The 24,364-nt window shown below is 38.2% G+C and overlaps 1 protein-coding gene across 5 annotated transcripts in view; it reads right to left on the bottom strand.

The window, feature by feature from the left end:
* PPP1R12A (protein phosphatase 1 regulatory subunit 12A) overlaps positions 1-24,364 on the bottom strand; it is a 161,186-nt gene that overhangs the window by 88,596 nt on the left and 48,226 nt on the right. For all 5 annotated transcript variants that reach the window (XM_043880279.1, XM_043880294.1, XM_043880303.1 and 2 more), the window contains exon 2: positions 13,253-13,383. In XM_043880279.1, coding sequence (XP_043736214.1) covers positions 13,253-13,383 — 131 coding nt within the window. The remainder of the gene's footprint in view (positions 1-13,252; positions 13,384-24,364) is intronic.

Consider the following 24,364-nt stretch of genomic DNA (forward strand, 5'->3'; position numbering starts at 1 on the left):
ACCTTGATGCAACAGTGAGAATTTTATACTGCCTATAGGAGACTGCTGCTGCTAAGTCGCTTCAGTCGTGTCCGACTCTGTGTGACCCCACAGATGGCAGTCCACCAGGCTCCCCCGTCCCTGGGATTCTCCAAGGTAAGAACACTAGAGTGGGTTGCCATTTCCTTCTCCAATGCGTGAAAGTGAAAAGCGAAAGTGAAGTCACTCAGTTGGGTCTGACTCCCAGCGACCCCATGGACTGCAGTCCACCAGGCTCCTCTGTCCATGGGATTATCCAGGCAAGAGAACTGGAGTGGGGTGCCATTGCCTTCTACAATTAGACTGCTAGCATTACCATAACAAAATACCATAGACAAACTGGATCAAACAATAGAAATTCATTTTCTCATAGTTCTAGAGGTGAGAAGGTCAAGATCAAGGTGTTGGCAGGTTTGGCTTCTACTGAAGTATCTCTCCTAAGTTTAGCTTACAGATGGCCACCTTCTAGCAGTGGTGTCTTCTTTGCTATCTTTTCTGTGTGCAAGTCCTTGATGTCATTTTTTGTGTCCAAATTTAATCTCAAAAAGATACAGTAAGATTGGATTAAGGCCCACCCTAAGGGCCTCAGGTTAAGAGATGATAAGGGCCTCATCATCTCTTAAAAGACTCCATATATACAGTAACATTCCTATATTCTGAGGTTAGGCCGTCAACACATGAATCTTGTGGGGACATGATTCAGAGCATAACACTGCCAATTCAGTTCAGTTCCGTTCAGTCGTGTCTGACTCTTGCGACACCATGGACTGCAGCATGCCAGGCCTCCCTGTCCATCACCAGCTCCCAGAGTTTACTTAAACTCATGTCCATTGAGTCAGTGATGCCATCCAACCACCTCATCCTTTGTCGTCCCATTCTCTTCCAACCATCAATCTTTCCCAGCATCAGCGTCTTTTCAAATGAATCAGTTCTCATCAGGTGGCCAAGGTATTGGAGTTCAGCTTCAGCATCAGTCCTTCCTATGAATATTCAGGACTGGTTTCCTTTAGGATGGACTGACTGGCTCTCCATGCAGTTCAAAGGACTCTGAACACCAACAGTTCAAACACCACAGTTCAAAAGCATCAATTCTTCAGTGCTCAGCCCTCTTTATAGTCCAATTCTCACATCCATACATGACTACTGGAAAAACCACAGCTTTGACTAGACAGACCTTTGTTGGCAAAGTAATGTCTCTGCTTTTTAATATACTGTCAAGGTTGGTTACAGCTTTTCTTCCAAGGAGTAAGCACGTTTTAATTTCATGTCTGCAGTAACCACCTGCAGTGATTTTGAAGCCCCACCCCCCAAAAATAAAAGTCTGTCACTGTTTCCCCATCTATTTCCCATGAAGTGATGGGACCAAATGCCATGATCTTAGTTTTCTGAAAGTTGAGTTTTAAGCCAACGTTTTCACTGTCCTCTTTTACTTTCACCAAGAGGCTTTTTAGTCCTTCTTTACTTTATGCCATAAAGGCGGTATCATCTGCATCTGTCATCTGAGCTTATTGATATTTCTCCCGGCGATCTTGACTCCAGCTTGTGCTTCTTCCAGCCCAGCGTTTCTCATGATGTACTCTGCATATAAGTTAAATAAGCAGGGTGACAATATACAGACTTGACGTACTCCTTTTCCTACTTGGAACCAGTCTGTTGTTCCATGTCCAGTTCTAATTGTTGATTCCTGACCTGCATACAGGTTTCTCAAGAGGCAGGTCAGGTGGTCTGGTATTCCCATCTCTTTCAGAACTTTCCAGTTTGTTGTGATCCACACAGTCAAAGGCTTTGGAATAGTCAATGAAGCAGAAACAGATGTTTTTCTGGAACTCTCTTGCTTTTTTGATGATCCAGTCAGTGTTGGCAATTTGACCTCTGGTTCCTCTGCCTTTTCTAAAACCAGCTTGAACATCTGGAAGTTCACAGTTCACCTATTGCTAAAGCTTGGTTTGGAGAATTTTGAGCATTACTTTACTAGCGTGTGAGATGAGTGGAACTGTGCGGTAGTTTGAGCATTCTTTTGCATTGCCTTTCTTTGGGATTGGAATGAAAACTGACCTTTGCCAGTCCTGTGGCCACTGTAGAGTTTCCAAATTTGCTGGCATAATGAGTGCAAGACTTTCACAGCATCATCTTTTAGGATTTGGAATAGCTCAACTAGAACTCGATCACCTCCACTAGGTTTGTTCATAGTGATGCTTCCTAAGGCACACTTGACTTCACATTCCAGGAATAGATAAGAAAGCCTTCCTTAGTGATCAGTGCAAAGAAATAGAGGCAAACAACAGAATGAGAAAGACTAGAGATCTCTTCAAGAAAATTAGAGATATCAAGGGAACATTTCATGCAAAGATGGGCTCAATGAAAGACAGAAATGGTATGGACCTAACAGAAGCAGAAGATACTAAGAAGAGGTGGCAAGAATACACGGCCAGTTCGGTACCCCTCAAGAAAGAATGATGCTAATGCATACATTTCAAATCATGACCCATGAGGTATAGTAAAACAAGGCATAAGCTGGCCATTAACGTTATATTCCCCAAATTCACTTCATTAATTCTTCCTCTAATCCACTCTAGAGAAGAGGCATTATTAAACTATCTGTTTTCATTTCCCCTAAGATTTCCACCTCACTCAAAGAGGGAGAAGTTGAAAGTAATACTCGGGTGAAAAGGTGAGATAACTAGAGAGTCAGAATATGAAGAGCTATCACTCATCTACTCACTAGGTTCCTGCCAGGCTAGAGACCAGATGTGAAATTCTTAATTGTCTAGAAACTAAACTGTGACCTCACATTCTTTGTTCTACTATCTCTAATGTATAATCATGTACAACTACTGCCCTTTCTCTTTAGGTCAGTTTAAGTTTGATACAATTTATTATTGTTCAGTCACTCAGTCGTGTCCGAGGATTACCTGGATCTAAAATCATCCCAACTGACACAATGGGATATCAGTCAAGTCTACAAGAGGAAGCGAAAAGCAAAGGAGAAAAGGAAAGATATTCCCACTTGAATGCAGAGTTCCAAAGAATAGCCAGGAGAGATAAGAAAGCCGTCGTCAGCGATCAATGCAAAGAAATAGAGGAAAACAACAGAATGGGAAAGACTAGAGATCTCTTCAAGAAAATCAGAGATACCAAGGGAACATTTCATGCAAAGATGGGTTTGATAAAGGACAGAAATGGTATGGACCTAACAGAAGCAGAAGATATTGAGAAGAGGTGGCAAGAATACACATAAGAACTGTACAAAAAAGATCTCCACAACCCAGATAATCACAATGGTGTGATCACTCACCTAGAGCCGGGTATCCTGGAATGTGAAGTCAAGTGGGCCTTAGAAAGCATCACTACGAACAAAGCTAGCGGAGGTGATGGAATTCCAGTTGAGCTATTTCAAATCCTGAAAGATGATGCTGTGAAAGTGCTGCACTCATTATGCCAGCAAATTTGGAAAACTCGGCAGTGGCCACAGGACTGGAAAAGGACAGTTTTCATCCCAATCCCTAAGAAAGGCAATCCCAAAGAATGCTCAAACTACCGCACAATTGCACTCATCTCACACTCTAGTTAAGTAATGCTCAAAATTCTCCAAGCCAGGCTTCAGCAATACATGAATCGAGAACTTCCAGATGTTCAAGTTGGTTTTAGAAAAGGCAGAGGAATCAGAGATCAAATTGCCAATATACGCCGGATCTTTGAAAAAGCAAGAGAGTTCAAGAAAAACATCTACTTCTGCTTTATTGACTACGCCAAAGCCTTCGACTGTGTGGATCACAATGAACTATAGAAAATTCTGAAAGAGATGGGAATACCAGACCACCTGACCTGCCTCTTAAGAAACCTATATGCAGGTCAGGAAGCAACAGTTAGAACTGGACATGGAACAACAGACTGGTTCCAAATAGGAAAAGGAGTACATCAAGGCTGTATATTGTCACCCTGCTTATTTAACTTACATGCAGAGTACATCATGAGAAAAGCTGGGCTGGAAAAAGCACAAGCTGGAATCAAGATTGCTGGGAGAAATATCAATAACCTCAGATGTGCAGATGACACCACCCTTATGGCAGAAAGTGAAGAGGAACTAAAAATCCTCTTGATGAAAGTGAAAGAGGAGAGTGAAAAAGTTGGCTTAAAGCCTAACATTCAGAAAATGAAGATCATGGCATCTGGTCCCATCACCTCATGGGAAATAGATGGGGAGACAGTGGAAACAGTGTCAGACTATTTTTTTGGGCTCCAAAACCACTGCAGATGGTGATTGCAGCCATGTGATTAAAAGACGCTTACTCCTTGGAAGGAAAGTTATGACCAAACTAGATAGCACATTAAAAAGCAGAGACATTACTTTGCCAACAAAGGGCCCTCTAGTCAAGGCTATGGTTTTTCCAATGGTCATGTATGGATGTGAGAGTTGGACTGTGAAGAAAGCTGAGCACCGAAAAATTGATGTTTCTGAACTATGGTGTTGGAGAAGACTCCTGAGAGTCCCTTGCACTGCAAGGAGATCCAGCCAGTCCATCCTGAAGGGGATCAGTCCTGGGTGTTCATTGGAAGGACTGATGCTGAAGTTGAAACTCCAATACTTTGGCCACCTCATGGAAGAGTTGACTCATTGGAAAAGACCCTGATGCTGGGAGGGATTGGGGGCAGGAGGAGCAGGGGATGACAGAGGATGAGATGGCTGGATGGCATCACCGATTCAATGGGCATGAGTTTGAGTAAACTCCGGGAGTTTGTGATGGACAGGGAGGCCTGGCATGCTGTGATTCATGGGTTCGCAAAGAGTCGGACACGACTGAGTGACTGAACTGAACTGAACAACTGGAAATTATTCAGAAAAATTATTGTTGTCCGTTCAAACTCAGAAGCATGAATTAAAAAATGAAACATAAGGATTGAACATATGAAGAAAGAAGTTGAATTTTCATTTTCCCAGAAAAGATAAACAAGATAATTAATACATAATTAATATTATGTAAAATTAATACATATGGAGTATTCAGGAACCATGTGTCAGGAACTCTGCTCAGTGGGTTACATTAGTTAACCCTCACAACAAACCTAGAAAATATTAATCCCTTTCTATAGAGAAGATGGAAGTTTATAAACACTAAGCAACTTGCCCAAGGTCATACCCTTAGAGTGTGGCTGAGGAAGCCTTCATAATTCACTTTAGTTGACTCCAGAGCCTACATACCAAATATTTAAGGACAGCTGAAGATAAATACACATTAGCTATTTTTCTTCATCAAGATGAAATCCAAGCCCTTTCTTGAGCATGAAAAGAATAGAAAGGAGTAAAGAAGTTGAATATCATGATTAAAATTATGAATAACCACTATTGTTTTACAATGGCAGGGAGACTCCTTCATTTTACACAGGAAGAAATCAAAGCCCAGAAAGAGGAAACAAATTGTCAAAAGATGTAGTGCAGTCAGTATTAGAGTCAGTAATAAAACTCAAATAGCTCAGCTCTTCTAATTCCTAAAGCACTTTTCATTTCACCAAACACTACCTTCCCCTTTAATTGTTATAATGTATCTCCAAAACACATGGCTGAGGGAATGGAGGGTGGGAGGATGGGGTGGGGTATACACGTGCATGAAATGAACGAAGAAAGAAGAATATGAAGAATTACTAAGAGACTCCCAGAGTCAGTTAGTCAGTCAGTTCAGTCACTCAGTCGTGTCTAACTCTTTGAGACCCCATAGACTGCAGCACACCAGGCCTCCCTGTCCATCACCAACTCCCGGAGTTTACTCAAACTCATGTCCATTGAGTCGGTGATGCCATCCAACCATCTCATCCTCTTTCAGCCCCTTCTCCTCTCGCCTTTAATCTTTCCCAGCATCAGGGTCTTTTCAAATGAGTCAGCTCTTGGCAACAGGTGGCCAAAGTATTGGAGTTTCAGCTTCAACATCAGTGCTTCCAATGAACATTCAGGACTGATTTCCTTTAGGATGGACTGGCTGGATCTCCTTGCAGTCCAAGGGACTCTCAAGAGTCTTCTCCAACACCACAGTTCAAAAGCATCAATTCTTCGGCACTCAGCTTTCTTTATAGTCCATACTGGAAAAAGCAGACACATTACTTTGCCAACAAAGGTCCGTCTAGTCAAGGCAATGGTTTTTCCAGTAGTCATGTATGGATGTGAGAGTTGGACTCTCAGAGTAGTACTATCATATTCAATACTTATTAGTTGATAAGCTTTGATGTGAGCAGATAGACAATAAAAATGTTTATGGTGCTGAATACATAGTAACAAGAAAAAATAAGATAACTTAATGACAAATTTACTTTGTCAGAGTATCTATACTTCCTTGTTAAATGTTTGAAGAATCAAATTCGCTCAGGAAGTACTTCCCTGCAAGAGGCAGGGAAGTACTAATTCACTAATTCACTAACTGCTAGAGGCAGTTAAGAATAAACTAAAATTAAAAGATGCCTGTTCCTTGGAAGAAAAGCTATGACCAATCTAGACAGCATATTAGAAAGCAGAGACATTACTTTGCTGACAAACATCCATCTAGTCAAAGCTATGGTTTTTCCAGTAGTCATGTATGTATGTGAGAGTTGGACTGTGAAGAAAGCTGAGTGCCAAAGAACTGATGCTTTTGAATCGTGGTGTTGGAGAAGACTCTTGAGAGTCCCTTGGGACTGCAAGGAGATCAAACTAGTCAATCCTAAAGGAAATCAACTTTTAGGATATTCACTAGAAGGACTGATGCTGAAGCTGAAACTCTTAATACTCTGGTCATCTGATGCGAAGAAATGACTCATTGGAAAAGACCCTGATGCTGGGAAAGATTAAAGGCAGGAAAAGGGGACGACAGAGGATGACATGGTTGGATGGCATCACCAACTTGAAGGACATGAGTTTGAGCAAGTTCCAGGAGTTGGTGATGGACAGGGAGGCCTGGTGTGCTGCAATCTAAGGGGTTGCAAAGAGTTGGACACGACTGAGCAACTGAACTGAACAGAAGAATACAGTGTCTATTTTTGATATTTTTAGAAAACAATAAAAACTAAGCATAAATACAGTGAATAACTGGAGAACTATGTATCATATTCTCTTTTTAGCAAAGCAACATAATTCAGAACTATTGTTAATTTCCCCTAACAATTAATGATTACGTAGGGATAGACTAGATTGTTAAATATTAAGATTAGTGAAAAATAATTGCGGTTTTGGATGTTAAATTTTAAATCATTATACCTAGACTCAAACAAATCTTTATTAATCAAAATAGGAACCACTACAATCAACATATTTTTTGCCAATGAGAAACAAATTTATTCCTTTAGCATAAAATTGCATGCTTTGCGATTCGACAAACTCTTGGAAAGCATTTTTTGCTTCCTGCTGGTTGTGGAAGCATTTTCCCTGCAAAAAGTTGTCAAGATGTTTGAAGAAGTGGTAGTCGGTTGGCAAGACGTCAGGTGAATATGGCAGATGAGGCAAACTTCATAGCCCAATTCCTTCAACTTTTGAAGCACTGGTGTGAAAAGTGTGATCGGGTGTTGTCCTGGAGAAGAATTTTGCCCATTTTATTGACCGGTGCTGGCTGCAGGCACTGAAGTTTTCAGTGCATCTCATCAATTTGCTGAGCATATTTCTCAGATGTAATGGTTTCGCCAGGATTCAGAAAGCTGTAGTGGATCAGAGGGGCAGCAGACCACCGAACAGTGACTGTGACCTTTTTTGGGTGCAAGTTTGACTTTGGGAAGTGCTTTGGAGCTTCTTCTCAGTACAACCCCTGAGCTGGTTGTTGTATAAAATCCACTTTTCATCATACATCACAATATGAATGAGAAATGGTTCACTGTTGTTGAGTAGAGTAAGAGAAGACAACACTTCAAAATAACAACTTTTAAAAAACTTTTTTTTTTTTTTTCATTTATTTTTATTAGTTGGAGGCTAATTACTTCACAACATTGCAGTGGGTTTTGTCTTACATTGACATGAATCAGCCATGGAGTTACATGTATTCCCCATCCCGATCCCCCCTCCCACCTCCCTCTCTACCCGATTCCTCTGGGTCTTCCCAGTGCACCAGGCCCGAGCACTTGTCTCATGCATCCAACCTGGGCTGGTGATCTGTTTCACTATAGATAATATTCATGCTGTTCTCTCGAAACATCCCACCCTCGCCTTCTCCCACAGAGTCCAAAAGTCTGTTCTGTACATCTGTGTCTCTTTTTCTGTTTTGCATATAGGGTTATCATTACCATCTTTCTAAATTCCATATATATGTGTTAGTATGCTGTAATGTTCTTCATCTTTCTGGCTTACTTCACTCTGTATAATGGGCTCCAGTTTCATCCATCTCATTAGACCTGATTCAAATGAATTCTTTTTAATGGCTGAGTAATATTCCATGGTGTATATGTACCACAGCTTCCTTATCCATTCGTCTGCTGATGGGCATCTAGGTTGCTTCCATGTCCTGGCTATTATAAACAGTGCTGCGATGAACATTGGGGTGCACGTGTCTCTTTCAGATCTGGTTTCCTCAGTGTGTATGCCCAGAAGTGGGATTGCTGGGTCATATGGCAGTTCTATGTCCAGTTTTTTAAGGAATCTCCACACTGTTCTCCATAGCGGCTGTACTAGTTTGCATTCCCACCAACAGTGTAAGAGGGTTCCCTTTTCTCCACACCCTCTCCAGCATTTATTGCTTGTAGACTTTTGGATAGCAGCCATCCTGACTGGCGTGTAATGGTATCTCATTGTGGTTTTGATTTGCATTTCTCTAATAATGAGTGACGTTGAGCATCTTTTCATGTGTTTGTTAGCCATCTGTATGTCTTCTTTGGAGAAATCTCTATTTAGTTCTTTGGCCCATTTTTTGATTGGGTCATTTATTTTTCTGGAATTGAGCTTCAGGAGTTGCTTGTATATTTTTGAGATTAATCCTTTGTCTGTTTCTTCATTTGCTATTATTTTCTCCCAATCTGAGGGCTGTCTTTTCACCTTACTTATAGTTTCCTTTGTTGTGCAAAAGCTTTTAAGTTTAATTAGGTCCCATTTGTGTATTTTTGCTTTTATTTCCAATATTCTGGGAGGTGGGTCATAGAGGATCCTGCTGTGATTTATGTTGGAGAGCGTTTTGCCTATGTTCTCCTCTAGGAGTTTTATAGTTTCTGGTCTTACATTTAGATCTTTAATCCATTTTGAGTTTATTTTTGTGTATGGAGTTAGAAAGTGTTCTAGTTTAATTCTTTTACAAGTGGTTGACCAGTTTTCCCAGCACCACTTGTTAAAGAGGTTGTCTTTTTTCCACTGTATATCCTTGCCTCCTTTGTCGAAGATAAGGTGTCCATAGGTTCGTGGATTTATCTCTGGGCTTTCTATTCTGTTCCATTGATCTATATTTCTGTCTCTGTGCCAGTACCATACTGTCTTGATGACTGTGGCTTTGCAGTAGAGCTTGAAGTCAGGCAGGTTGATTCCTCCAGTTCCATTCTTCTTTCTCAAGATTACTTTGGCTATTCGAGGTTTTTTGTATTTCCATACAAATTGTGAAATTCTTTGGTCTAGTTCTGTGAAAAATACCGTTGGTAGCTTGAGAGAGATTGCATTGAATACATTATATATTTTTAACTGAAGGATAATTACAACATTGTACTGGTTTCTGCCATACATCAACCTGAATCAGCCCTAGGTATCTGAATGTTCCCTCCCTCTTGGACCTCATTCTCGCCTCCCACCCCATCCCAGCCCACAGGCATCACAGAGCCCTGGCTGGAGTTTCCTGAGTCATACAGCAAATTCCCCACTGGCTATCTACTTTACATATGTTAGTGTTTCCAGACTACTCTCTCCATTTATCCCGCTCTCTTTTTTACCTCCTCCCTACCCCATGTTCATAAGTCTGTTCTCTACGTCTTCACCTCCACTGCTGCCCTGCAAAAAGGTTTATTAGTACCATCTTTCCAGATTCCAGATAGATGGGTTAATAAACAATATTTGCTTTTCTCTTTCTGACTTACCTCACTCTGTGTAATAGGCTCTAGCTTCATCCACCTCATTAGCATGGACTCAGATGTGTTCCTTTTTGTGGCTGCATAATATTCCACTGTATATATGTACCCACAGACTCTCGAGGGTCCCTTGTACAGCAAGGAGATCAAACCAGTCAATCCTAAAGGAAATCAACCCTGAATATTCACTGGAAGGACTGATGTAGAAGCTGAAGCCCCAATACTTTGTTGAGCTGATGCAAAGAGCCAACTCACTGGAAAAGACCCTGATGCCAGGAAAGACTGAAGGCAGAAGGAGAAGAGGGTGACGGAGGATGAGATGGTTGGATGGCAGCACCAATTCAATGGACATGCCCTTGAGCAAACTCCGGGAGATGGTGAGGGACAGGGAAGCCTGGCGTGCTGCAGTCCATGGGGTTCCAGAGATTCAGACATGACTTAGCGACTGAACAACAATAACAACACTGGGATTGTTGTGCCATATGGTAATTTTATTCTTTTTTTTTTTTTTTTAAGGAATCTCCATACTGATCTCCACAGAGGCTGTATCAATTTACATTCCCACCAACAGTGCGTATTCCCTTTTCTCCATACCCTCTCCAGCATTAACTGTTTGTAGATTTTTTTGATGATGGCCATTCTGACTGGTATGAGGTGGTATCTCATTGTTGTTTTAATTTGCATTTCTCTAATAGTGAGCGATGCCAACAAAGGTCCGTCTAGTCAAGGCTATGGTTTTTCCAGTGGTCATGTATGGATGTGAGAGTTGGACTGTGAGGAAAGCCGAGCGCCAAAAACTTGATGCTTTTGAACTGTGGTGTTGGAGAGGACGCTTGAGAGGTCCTTGGACTGAAAGGAGATCCAACCAGTCCATCCTAAAGGAGATCAGTCCTGGATGTTCATTGGAAGGACTGATGCTGAAGCTGATACTCCAGTACTTTGGCTACCTCATTAGAAGAGCTGACTCACTGGAAAAGACCCTGATGCTGGGAGGGATTGGGGGCAGGAGAAGGGGACGAGAGAGGATGAGATGGCTGGATGACATCACCAACTCAATGGACACGAGTTTGAGTGAACTCCGGGAGTTTGTGATGGACAGGGAAGCCTGGTGTGCTGCGATTCATGGGGTCACAAAGAGTTGGACACGACTGAGTGACTGAACTGACCTGAATAATGAGCGATGTCGAGCAACTTTGTCTGTTTAAATCTTTTGTCCACTTTTTGATTCGACTGTTTGTTTTTCTGGTATTGAATTGTATGAGCTGCTTGTATATTTTGGAAATTAATCCTTTGTCAGTTTTTTTCATTTGCTATTATTTTCTGCCATTCTGGGGGTTTGTCTTTTCACCTTATTTGTAGTTTCCTTTGTTGTACAAAAGCTTTCAAATTTAATTAGGTTCCACCTATTTATTTTTGTTTTTATTTCCATTACTCTAGGAAGTGGGTCACAGATCTTGCTGTGATTTATGTCATAGAGTGTTCTAAGTTTTCCTCTAAGAGTTTTACAGTTTCTGGTCTTACATTTAGGTCTTTATTCCATCTTGAGTTTATCTTTGTGTATGACATTCTTTTACATGTAGCTGTCCAGTTTCCCCAGTACCACTTACTGAAGAGTTTATCTTTGCCCCACTGTATATTCTCGCCTCATTTGCCAAAAGATAAGGTATCCATAGTGGTATGGGTTCATCTCTGGGTTTTCTATCTTGTTCCATTGGTCTATATTTCTGTTTTTGTGCCAGTACCATAGTGTCTTGATGACTGTAGCTGTGTAGTACAGTCTAGAATCAGAAAGGTTGATTCCTCCAGCTCCATTCTTCTTTCTCAAGATTGCTTTGGCTATTTGGGATCTTCTGTGTTTCCATATGAATTGTGAGATGTTTTTGTTCTAGTTCTGTGAAAAATGCCATTGGCAATTTGATAGGGATAACAATGAATCTGCAGATAGAATTTGACAGTATAGTCATTTTAACAATATTGATTCTTCCAACACAGGAGCATGGAATATCTCTCTATCTGTTTATATCATCTTTGATTTCTTTCATCAGTGTCTTAAAGTTTTCTGTACACAGCTCTTTTGTCTCCTTAGGTAGATTTATTCCTAAGTATTTTATTCTTTTTTGTTGCAATGGTAGGGGATTACGATGATTTTTTTTGATACGGAGTCAGCTCATGAGGCACCCACTTACTGAGCTTTTTTGCCTTTCCAATTTGCTTTCAGCTGAAGTTCTAATACTTTGGCCACCTGATGTGAAGAACTGACTCACTGGAAAAGACCCTGATGCTGGGAAAGATTGAAGGCAGGAGGAGAAGGAGATGACAGAGAATGAGATGGTTGGATGGCATCAGTGACTCGATGGACATGAGTTTGAGCAAGCTCCAGGAGTTGGTGATGGACAGAGAAGCCTGGCGTGCTGCAGTCCGTAGGGTCACAAACAGTCAGACACGTCTGAGCGACTGAACTGAACTGAATTTGCTTCAAATGCCAAATTACTGTAGAATGGTTGATGCTGAGTTCTTTGGCAACTTTTTGTGTAGTTGTAAGAGGATCAGCTTTGGTGACTGCTCTCAAATTGGCTGTCGTCAACTTCCAATGACTAGCCACCGCGCTCTATCTTCAAGGCTGTCATCTCCTTTGAAAAGTCCTTGAGCCACTGCTGCGCTCTACACTGGTTAGTGATTCCTGGGCCAAACGTGCTGCTGATGCCGTGAGCGGTCTCTGCTGTTCTACGACGCATTTGGAACTTGAGTAAGAGGAATTGCTCAAATTTGCTTTTTGTCTAACATAATTTCCCTAGTCTAAAATAAATATAAACAGCAAGTAGTAAGTCACTAGCGAAAAAACATATAGCAAGAAATAAGCATTAAAATGTATAACATGACCACATTTATTTAGAAATGTATTCCAATATTAAAGAGCAAAATTCAACAATGCAAACCTGCAATTACTTTTGCACCAACCTAATATTAACCTTGAGTCATCTGACAACACTCTACATGTACTCAAGAGAAGAATTACTCATATTAGTTCAAAGTATTAAAGTCAAAGACAGGAGGGAGACAAGAAGATGACCTCACACCAAGAGACAATATCTGGATTCCCACAATCCACTTATTCTCTTTCCTGGGAAGAATAATTTTTATCAATTAAGGTAATATAACAGTTTTCTCATGTATCTATAATAATTTATATAAAATCTCAAGTCTCTACAAAAGTATTTGGATAAAAATAAACATAGCACTAGCTTACTCTGCAATATCAAGATATCCACAGGAAGCAGCTGCATGCAGAGGTATCCAGCCTTCATTATCAGGTTGGTTAATATTTGCTCCATTTTCTACCAGAAACTTCACCATATCAACATTGTCATCAATGCAAGCCTAAAAACAAAACAGAAATCAGGATCAGAAAAACTTTGAATCAATACTCCCAATAACACATCAACAGAATAAAATTCCTATTCTGGAGCTTTTATAACAAATATGTTCTAAAAGGCAGTCTGCTGCTATCTTGACTGTATTGCTGTCAAGCAGGAAAATGGCACTAACTAAATTTTAACAGTACTTGCTCTGACACACACAACAATACTGTATGGGACCAGACTCCTTACGCCAATCCCATGACAAAACAAGTCCCTGCCAACACGGAAACAGTCAAAGCGTTATAATTAAGGACCAATAATATACTTTACAGCAGTGGTTCCCAAAACTTCATCTGATGAGGGAAGAGGGATCCTTTCAGGGAGTTGACAAGATCAAAACTATTTTCATAATAATAATAAGATGGCATTTCCCCTTTACACTATGTTGACATGTGCACTTGATGGTGCAAAAGCGCTGGTTGTAAACATGCTTGTGTCTAAGCACAAACCAAGGCAGTGGAAGAAAAAAGAAAACATAGCACTCTATTGTCATTGTATTCACAACTATACATTCACAGGTTTATTTTTTCCCCCAAGCAATTTTTACTTATAAATGTCCCTGACAATGCAGTGAAAACTATAAATCATATTAAATTTTGACTCAAACATACATCTTTTAAATATTTTGTGAAACAAGACAAGAAACATGCATCAAGGTTTCTTCCAAGTATAATGACTGCCCTGAAAAAAAATACCTGTGTAATTTGCAAGCTGATCTAGTCACTTTTTCCATGGAATATCATTTTCTAAAATAATTTTATTGGGGTGTATTTACAAGGTTGTGTTCATTTCAGGTGTACAGCAAACTTACACATACAGCTGCCGCACTACACACAGCCGCTGTTCTGTTCTACATACAGCCGCTGCTCTGCACACGGCCGCTGTTATACATATAGCCACTCTTTTTTAGGTTTTTTTCCCATACAGGCTACAATGGAATATGACTTTTACTTAAACGACAACTTATAGTTAGTCTAGCTTGGGCTGTGGCAGAAACTTTCTTGAAAATGAGCAAAGTAGGTCTGTCAAAACAACTAACAGTATTTATTACTAATGATAAATTGAAGTTTTCAGGAGTAAACGAATTAGTTACTTTAAAAATGTCATTTACTTAACAGAGGTAAAGCACCGCTTTAACTCATTTAAAATGAATCAATAAATACATAAAGTCCTCCATTTTAACCTTCCCTGGTGGCTCAGTGGTCAAGAATCTGCCTGTCAATGCAGGAGACATGGGTTCAATCCCTGGGTCAGGAAGAGCCCCTAGAGAAAGAAAGGCAACCTACTCCAGTATTCTTGCCTGGAGAATTCCATGGACAGAGGGGCCTGGTGGGCTACAGTCCATGGGGTCACAAAAGAGTCAGACACGACTCAGTGACTAAACAACAAATTGTAAATAGTAATATGTACAAACCACAGAAACACGTTTCTTTTGAAGTCCTTCATAATTCTGTATCCCCAGCACTTTATATTATTCTTTGCATGTGGTAAGGGCTCCATACATGAATAAATGAACAAGAAAGCTAAGATTCAAAGAGATTAATTAAGTAGGCTGAATAAGCCACAGAGATGGGAAATGATAGAGCTGAAATTCTATCACAGATGTTCAGATTCCCAAAAATAAGCTCCTTCCACGCTTAACACCATGTTGACAGATGTTCCTATTTCATCAACTATTTCTCATCTATTTGCAGTTTCTGAAACAGGATATCATACATTCTAGGCACTAAACAGGGCTTCCCTGGTAGCTTAGCTAGTAAAGAATCCACCTGCAATCCAGGAGACCTAGGTTCAATTCCTGGGTTGGGAAGATCCCCAGGAGAAGGGCATGGTAATCCACTCCAGTATTCTTGTCCTGGAGAATCCCCATGGACAGAGCAGCCTGGTGGGCTACAGTGCATGGGGTTACACGGAGTCAGACACCACTGAGCGACTAACCACAACACACCACAGGCACTTAATAAGTGCTTGCTGTGTAAGCAAAACAATTTTCCTTTACCTATCACAGACACAAAGAAAAACACTTTTAGTACTTCTTCCTTGGGGGAAAAAGACAAAGTTAGTGTCAAGAAAAGCACTAAGTACAAAGTACTTCACACCTGAAGCGGGAAAATTCTGACAGGTGTTGGATGTGGGCTCCAGTTCTAGCTCTGCCACAAATACTGTAGCTGGGAACAAGTAATTTAATCTTTTAGGGCTTTGTCTTTCAGGTGGAGGAAAGAAGTCGGTGGGTTATATATCTTTAAAATTCCCTGACATATTTAAATTCTTATATATTCATGATTCTTCCATTTGGAACAAGTTGGCAAGATCCCAAAGTGCCCAAATAGTACATATAGCAAATGGTAAATGAGTATATAAGCAACATTCACATAAAGTTTGAGAATACACTGCTTGGGAAAAGAACTGTGTTTTTCAAGGAGCAGTGGTTAAAGGGTAGGAGAAATGTGAGGACCGCAGCTGTCTGATAACAAGAGAAGAAACATCCAAATTTTACTGCATTAGGAAGTAGTTTATAAAATGTTATTTGAGATAGCTAACGACTCACAGTGACTTAAATAATATTAGACCTATTTATAAGTTTAATCATTAATTTTCCTTGGGAAAAGATACTAAATGCTATTCTCTCTTTCAACCTCTCAATTCCTATAGGCGCCAAAACAGTCTTCTGATGTTTATCACTGCTATAAAAATATAAAACCCTACCTGATAAATGCGTTTAATACAAATATGATTTTTTTTAAAATGGAGAAAATTTCAAATAAGACATTATAGTAAAAAAAAAAAAAATAGTAAAAAAAAAAAAAAAAAAAAAAAGACATTATAGTAAGAGGTATGAGAAATGCTCACAACATAAAAGTTTCTTTAAAAAGATGTAGAATAGTTTGCCTGATAATATTTTTACTTTAAAAAGTACACAAAGGATTAGAAGAATATGTAATAAAATAGTCCTTATCACTGGTTGTGAGACTATGAATAATTTTTATTCTTTAAATTTTTCTTTATTTTCAAAATGTGTATAATAGGCAATGCTTACATAAAAAGAAAATCTAAGCCTTGGTTCTTAAATGAAAAATATTAAATCTATTGTGTTGTAATAAGGAAAAATACCAAACTGCTGGTAAAAGTGTAAAATTCATATAACCCCTTTAGAAAACCATTTGACAGTATCTACTCAAGTTATAGTATTGTTAAATAAATGGGGTGGGATGTATGTGTATATGGGGAGATTATATTCATGTAACAGAATCCTATACATCAATGCAAAAAGAACAAACTAATGCTACCTTCAACAACATATATAATCCTCTCAGACATAACTGAGTGAAAAAAGGCAGACACAAAGGGTACAGACTGTGAATTTCCAGGCAAAACTAATCTCCAGTTATAAAGCTCAGAATCACGGTTAACTCTGTGGGGAAATAATGGGAGGAGCATGAGGGAGCTTCTGGGAAGACTGAAAATGTTCCCCAGCTTTCTGATTTTTATAAAGGCAAGTACGAATGTAAAAATTCACTGAATTATATGCTGTATACTTTATTATATGTAAATTATGCTTCAATTTTAAAAAGAACTAGCATGTATTAAAAACTTACTGTGCATTATCTTCAGTATAAAACATTTATCTTTTCCTAAATTGTACATGCTATCAAGTTGATGTCTGACAGAAAACAACAAAATTCTGTAAAGCAATTATCCTTCAATTAAAAAATTAACAAATTTAAAAAATAAATAAATAATATAAAAAAACTCCTGCCTCCTGAGGTTCCAAGTATCAAATGGAATCTCTTTTAACTGATAACTCTTTAAATATTATGAGTTTTCCCTGCCGCCCAAATTCTCACATATTTTTTTTAACTATCCTTAATTCCTCTGGCTACTCTTCAAATTATATATGCTAAAAAGTACATATGCCAATGCCAAAAGAATAGAAAAAAATCACATTAGTATAGAATGCTAGTTCATAAACAACAATGATTACATAAGGGCATAATAGCAGTGGGTAGGAAGTACTAAAATATCCTTGGGAACATAAAGAGATCGTGTGATTAAGATGGTCCATATAGGTCTCATAAGAATATACATTTGAGCAAGATTCTGAAGACTGCATAGGAGTTGTTCAATTCCACTAGAATGTCACTGAGTAGATGCACTATGAGTTTTAAAAATGCATGGAACAACAGAAGAGCAAGTCATGCGAACGGTATATAGTATCTGCAAACTACAAGACAGAGTAAGGCTAGGTGCTAAAAGGTCTAGGTGCTAAAAGGTCTAGGTGCTAAAAGGTCTGAATATATTGCAGGTAAAAGATCTGAACATAAGGCAAAGATGACAGGATTTGACATTAGAGGTAGCTTTTGATCTACTTTCTATTCTACTCATCAAGAAAACCTGCAACATTTATATCAGTAATAGTGCTAAATTCAGTAGTGGGGACAAGTAGAAGAAAACACTGTAGAGTTTCAGGAAGATGATGTTTGAAAAAGCTACTCAGAGTTTATAAGCAGAGGGTTAACATGATCAGATTAGTATTTCAGGAAGATGACTGGAAACAGTATGAAGAGGGAAAAGCCTGACCTGAGCTACAGTTATTCAGAATGAATATATATTACAAGAGTAGCTTAGGAGTAAACATAAAAGGCTTAATTAAAGATTGGACATGAAGGGTGAGGAACAGGAGGAGGTCATTCATGAAAATAAACACCACAGGCATGAAAAACAAGTTGGAGGAAGAAAGATGATTTTAGCTTTGGATACGCTGAATTTCTAATCATGCATTTCCAGGGGCCAACTGTATATGCAAATCTAGAGCTTAAAAACAAATGTGGGATGAAAATATAATTTGGGAATTACCTGCATTAAGGTAATAATTAAGATAATGGAGCTTGAAATTATTCAGGGAGAGAATGTAGAGAAGTGATTTCTATGAAAACAGTTAAAGAGAAAGGTTAAGATTAAATTATAATCATTATATTCTTCCTGGAAGACAAAGATATTTGTGTTATTTTATTCAGTCAAAGAGCATTCTCAAGAAGCTCACCATGTAGTATGGCATTCAAATACACAAGTAAATAATAATATCAAAAGGAATATAATAAATATATATATAAATATATATATATATATCTATAAATGGCTGTATATTTATTATGAAAGCTAAGAAAAGGAAGAACGGCTGTCATCATGGAATATTTCCCGGAGGAGGCTCTACACATGAGTTTAACATATTAACCAGTAACAAAGACTTTTTGATTTATGAAGATACAAAGTCACATATGGGGAAGATAAAGGCAGGATCCAGAACAGGGTCTTATTTGCCATCTTATGAGTAATTCTTTGACACTGAAGATAGAAGAGTCTAAGAACAAATGACTAATTTTTAAAGTTTCTCCATTTTAAGAAGGTGACTACCCTAGCTCTTTGAAAAAATATAAAAAGTTATTTCTCAATAAATGAAATGTTGCTGATTTTTATTTTACATGTTTGTTTTTAAGGTCAGTATAAGGTAAGAAACATCAACAAAAATACCTAAAGCTGTTAATATTAACTCCACTTGTGCCTTTCTTTACCTGTTTCTGAAATGTTTCAATATAAATCAAAAGCTAAAACACCGTCAATAACACATAAATTATAAATGAATCTCAAGTTTGTGGTGTAAATTGTTCAGTGTTCTCCTGAACATTTACAAAGCATACACAAGAAACTGGCAGGCATGCCCATAAAAATATTGTTGCTAACAAAATCAAAAGCTAACACATGCAGCACATTAAGAGATACAGGACTTGCTGACTTTAAACAGTTGACTAAATATGGTCAGTATATTAAGTCATACATGGAAAGAAAGAGAGTGACTCAACTGTACTTCTAAAATCTTATCTGACGTGATTTATCTGAAGTTTTTCTACATATCCCAAGCTATTACCAGTAACAGATGATTGTATGAAGACACTTTTGTCATTTAATTCCAGGTACAGGCAGCTTTATCAACTTGAGCTATCATCTATTTCAAGAAACTAGTTCAAGTACATAAAACATCTGTTTTTATTGAAAAGAGGGCCTACTTATTTTTCTCAGCAAGTTAGCAGAAGGACAACTTTGTTTCCCACTCATTTTTAGGAAAAAGTTGAAACACCTAATAACAAAGGATTGAATTATAAACAGCTGCACAAAATTGGCTCTAAGAAGACAGAATCCATGCCTTAAAGACAGATTATGGGTTAGGCATGGGAGTTAAAAATCATTGCATTTCATTTCTAGAAGAGATAAAAACAAATGCATTTAGCAACTGTAATTCAATTAAGTAAAATCAGAATTACAAAATTAAAGGCATTTGAAATAAATTCTAACATGTTATATTACTTTACATGAAGGTGGTTTTGCTCAATGTACAGACTCTAGAGCCAGACTGTCTGGGATTAATCCAGTTCTGCCAGTAGGCTGCTTGTTGTTGAGTCCATTATATATATATATATAACATCCTGTATGCCACAAATTCCTCTGGAAAATGAGGACAATAATAGCACCTACTTCAAAAGTTTACTATGAGAGGTATATGAATTAATACATAAATTGCTTAGAGCCGTACTTTTCAAATAGTAGGTGCTATTATGTTTATATCAATACATAATCTGATAGCTAAATCATCACCATTTAAATTTTTCTCTTTTTATATTCTAATCCAAAACTTACTATTTCATCCCTTATAAATTATAAAACAAAGTTAAATGATAGAGACTTGTCAAATATTCTTTGTAGTACCACTTTTGGTAAAAGTCCTATCCAAAAATAATTTCTATGGAGATGATTAAATTTTAAAAGATGCGCTAAGAAAATTATATGGACTTCAAACCTCCTTCCAACAAATTACATACAGTGCAGGAGGGTAAAATAAAGGAAATGATTTGGTTGTATAAAAGTAATTACAACAACTTGGGTAAAAATATATAATTATAATAATTAGATGAAGTGAATACAGTTTGCATCTAATCATTAGTGACATAATTACTGATAGGCAAAAGACAAACTAACCTGAATACAGAAGTCCTCTAAAACAGGTTCCACTTCCTTGAAATAACTCTTTATGGCTCTTAGTAAGGAAAACTTAGTTCTGCTCAACTGGTGGTAACAGAAATTTGTAAATATACCATGAAATAGTCCAAGGCCTAAGCATTCAGGGTGATACAGAAATCAGAGAGTGTTCATAAAGAGGAAGTAAACTGGAGACACCCTTGTACAATCTTTTGTTCTATTTTAAAGGAAACTGAATTTGGACATATCAAAGGAGGAATTACAGAAAAACAATGACGAGCTCCAAGCAATACTCCCTTAACAATAAAAAATAAATACCTTGGTCTTGCATTGAGACTGACAAATAAATGAGCATATACAATCTTAGGAGATCGCCTATTATATATTTTTTAACTAGTAAGATTAATTCTTTACTTTTTTTCACTGGTAGAAAATTGCTTTACAATGTTGTGCTGGTTTCTGCCATACAACACCCAGCAGTCACAGCTATATATATACCCCCTCCTCCTGAGCCTCCCCCCCCTCACCACCCCACTCTTCAGGGTCATCACGGAGCGCTAGGCTGGGCTCCGTATGTGATACAGAACTTCCCACTGACTGTTACATGTAATAGTGGGTGTATGTCAATGCTATTTCCTCAACTCGTCCCGCCCCCACCTTTCCCCGTCCATTCTCCACTAGGGTCATCAGTGCCATTTTTCTAGACTCCATAATGCATTAATGCATTAATAAACAATACTTGTTTTCCTCTTTCTCACTTCACTCTGTATAACAGGCTCTAGGTTCATCTACCTCACTACAACTGACTCAGTCATTCCTCTTCACGGCTGACTAATTTTCCATTGTATATATGTACCACATCCTCTTTATCCATCCATCAATGGACATCTAAGTTGCTTCCATGTCCTGGCTACTGTAACTATTGCTGCAAAGAATACTGGGGTAGTTCAATTATTATATTTAATTATGAAAATAAGTTCAGCACTGCATTTTAGTTAAATGACTTTTTTTTTTTGCCTTTCTTATTATATAAGCAGGTAGGATATAGGTGTAAAAGCAAAGGCCTGCTGATGCTAAGTCACGTCAGTAGTGTCCGACTCTGTGCGACCCCATAGGTGGCAGCCCACCAGGCTCCCGTCCCTGGGATTGTCCAGGCAAGAACACTGAAGTGGGTTGTCATCTCCTTCTCCAATGCATGAAAGTGAAAAGTTAAAGTGAAGTCGCTCAGTGTGTCCGACTCTTCGCAACCCCATGGACTGTAGCCTACCAGGCTCCTCCGTTCATGGGATTTCCCAGGCAAGAGTACTGGAGTGGGATGCCATTGCCTTCTCCAAGTAGTCTTATCATAAATAACATTCATTGTAAAATGAAAGAATAAATTCAAAACAGATTAGACACAATGGGTAAACCATGGGAAATTTTTCATTTGAATTAAGAAAAATTCAGACTTATGTATATACAATAGCCACAGGAGACACAATGCCTGACAAGAAGATTCAATTTATATTTGTGGATTCAATGAACTGGACAAGGCAAAGGGACTATAACAAAAATGCACAATTTTTTGTGAGACCTCTCCTCCCCCAAGACAAAAAAGTTTCGAGGGCAAAAGTATAGTCACGCACTGGTATTTGTGGGAGATTGGTTCCAGGACCCCCTGCAGGTACCAAAATCTGCAGATGCTCAAGTCCCTTATATAAAATCAGGGTAGTATTTGATTATAACCTGTGCACATCCTCCTGTATACTTTAAATCATCTCTAGGTTACTTAAAATACCTAATACAATGTAAATGGCTGTAAATACAATGTGAATGCTACGTAAATAGTTGAAAGTTTGCAGCAATTTCAACTTTCAATTTTTTGGAACTTTCTGTAATTTTTCTGTGAACTATTTTCAACCCTGGTTGGTTGAATCTTTGGATGCAGAGGAGGGCTGACTATAATCTAAGCACTGCTTAAACATTCATTCACACTTCACCCAACAAATATTACACTAAGTATCTGAATGAGAATGCCAAAAGTTGGAACGATAATTATTCAAAGATTTAAACACACTGTACTGTATGTACTCTTATTTCATAGGTGTTATTTCCTTTATTGATAAAGATCTATAAAGTAGTAAGTTAAACTTAGATGTTTAGATGCCAAAGACTTTCATTAGAGGACTTCATAAGGGAAGAATATTACTTCTAGAGTTTAGAATCCTTGTCTGTGCTGTGCTAAATCACTTCAGTCATGTCCAGACTCTTTGTGGACCCTATGGACTGTAACCCACCACACTCCTCTGTTCATGGGATTCTTCAAGCAAGAATACTGGAGTGGGTTGCCACTTCCTTCTCCAGGGGATTTTCCCAACACAGGGAGTGAACCCACGTCTCTAACATCTCCTGCATAGGCAGGTGAGTTCTTCACCACTAGTGCCACATGGGAAGAAAGAATATAAAAATGTTAAACTATGGGATTATTCTTTGACACATAACTTTCACTGACTGCCCACTACACATAAAGCATTGAGCCATTCATTTTGAAGGCTACAAAGATCAGCACTAGAGAGTATATATTCTTTTTGATTCCTTTACGCATACTGCCTGTCATATAGCAAGTACATAATACATGTAGAATGAATCAAAATAAAATGCTAATCTCTCCTTAATGAGCAGGTGTCTACGACCTACTGTGTGTACATGTACATAAAACTGTACTATATGAGACACGCTGCCTTTATTACTTTCCATGTGTTCTCACAACTGGATTATTATCCTTTCAAAACAGAAACTGTCTCACACACCCCACAATACTTAAAATGCTACTTAATAAATTTTTCTTAATGGACTAAAACAAACGATCATGAGTACTGTTCTCAGGATGTCTATAATATACTTAGGAAAGTAAGATAAGCAGATAAAGGAAAACAGTAAGCAATTCAAAAGCAGGACAGCATTAATAAAGGAAAAGTCAGCATGTGAGTAGAGATGCGTTAGAGAAAACTTTTTATAGAAAATCTTTTGCCACGTTTCATTACTGTCTGAGTTCTGGAGATAAAACACAGTTACAAGTACCTGTTTTCTTTATTGAATACCTTTATCAGACATGATCACACACTGACCTAAAGGTGTTTAATCAATGGATATATACCAGTAAGAAAATAGTTTCAGGGGAAGTAATAAAAGCTCTTACATACTATTTCATTCAATTAAATTAACAACAACAATAGGTTCAAAGGAGTATGTATAATATGATTCAACTCTTGCAATTGGAAGAAAACAGACATACCTCGTTTTATTGTGCTTCAAAGACACTAATTTTTTTTACATTGCAGATATTGCATTTTTTTTAAACAAACTGAAAGCCTACGGCAACCCTGTGTCAAGCAAGTCTGTCAGTGCTGTTTTTCTCACCCTGTGTCTCTGTGTCACGTTTCAGTAGTTCTCCCAATATTTAAAATTTTCCCATTACTATTTGTTACGATAGTCTATAATCAGTTATCTTTGATGTTAATATTGCAAAAATCCTATGACTCACTGAAGGCTCATGACAGCATTTTTGAGGAATAAATTTATTTTTTAATTAATGTATATACAATTTTTAAAAGACATAATGCTATTCCACAGTTAACAGACTACACTATAATGTAAACACAACAATGATATGCACTACGAAACCCAAGAATTCATGTGACTTGCTATATTTGTATATTCATTTTGCTGCAGCGGCGTGAAACCAAATCTGCAATTTCCCTGCAGTATACCTCTATATGTCAAATGTTAATCATCAGAAGTCAAAGTTACTGCACTAATTTCCAAAAACTCTACAGTAAGGCTGTAAAATTCTTATGGTTTTCCAAACAAAACAAAGAATTCACATAGTTAGCTATCTAATTGTTCACTGATGACTTTCTTCAGTGCTCAGC

The sequence above is a fragment of the Cervus elaphus genome, chromosome 3 (genome assembly GCF_910594005.1).
Source record: "Cervus elaphus chromosome 3, mCerEla1.1, whole genome shotgun sequence".
Lineage (NCBI taxonomy): Eukaryota > Metazoa > Chordata > Mammalia > Artiodactyla > Cervidae > Cervus > Cervus elaphus.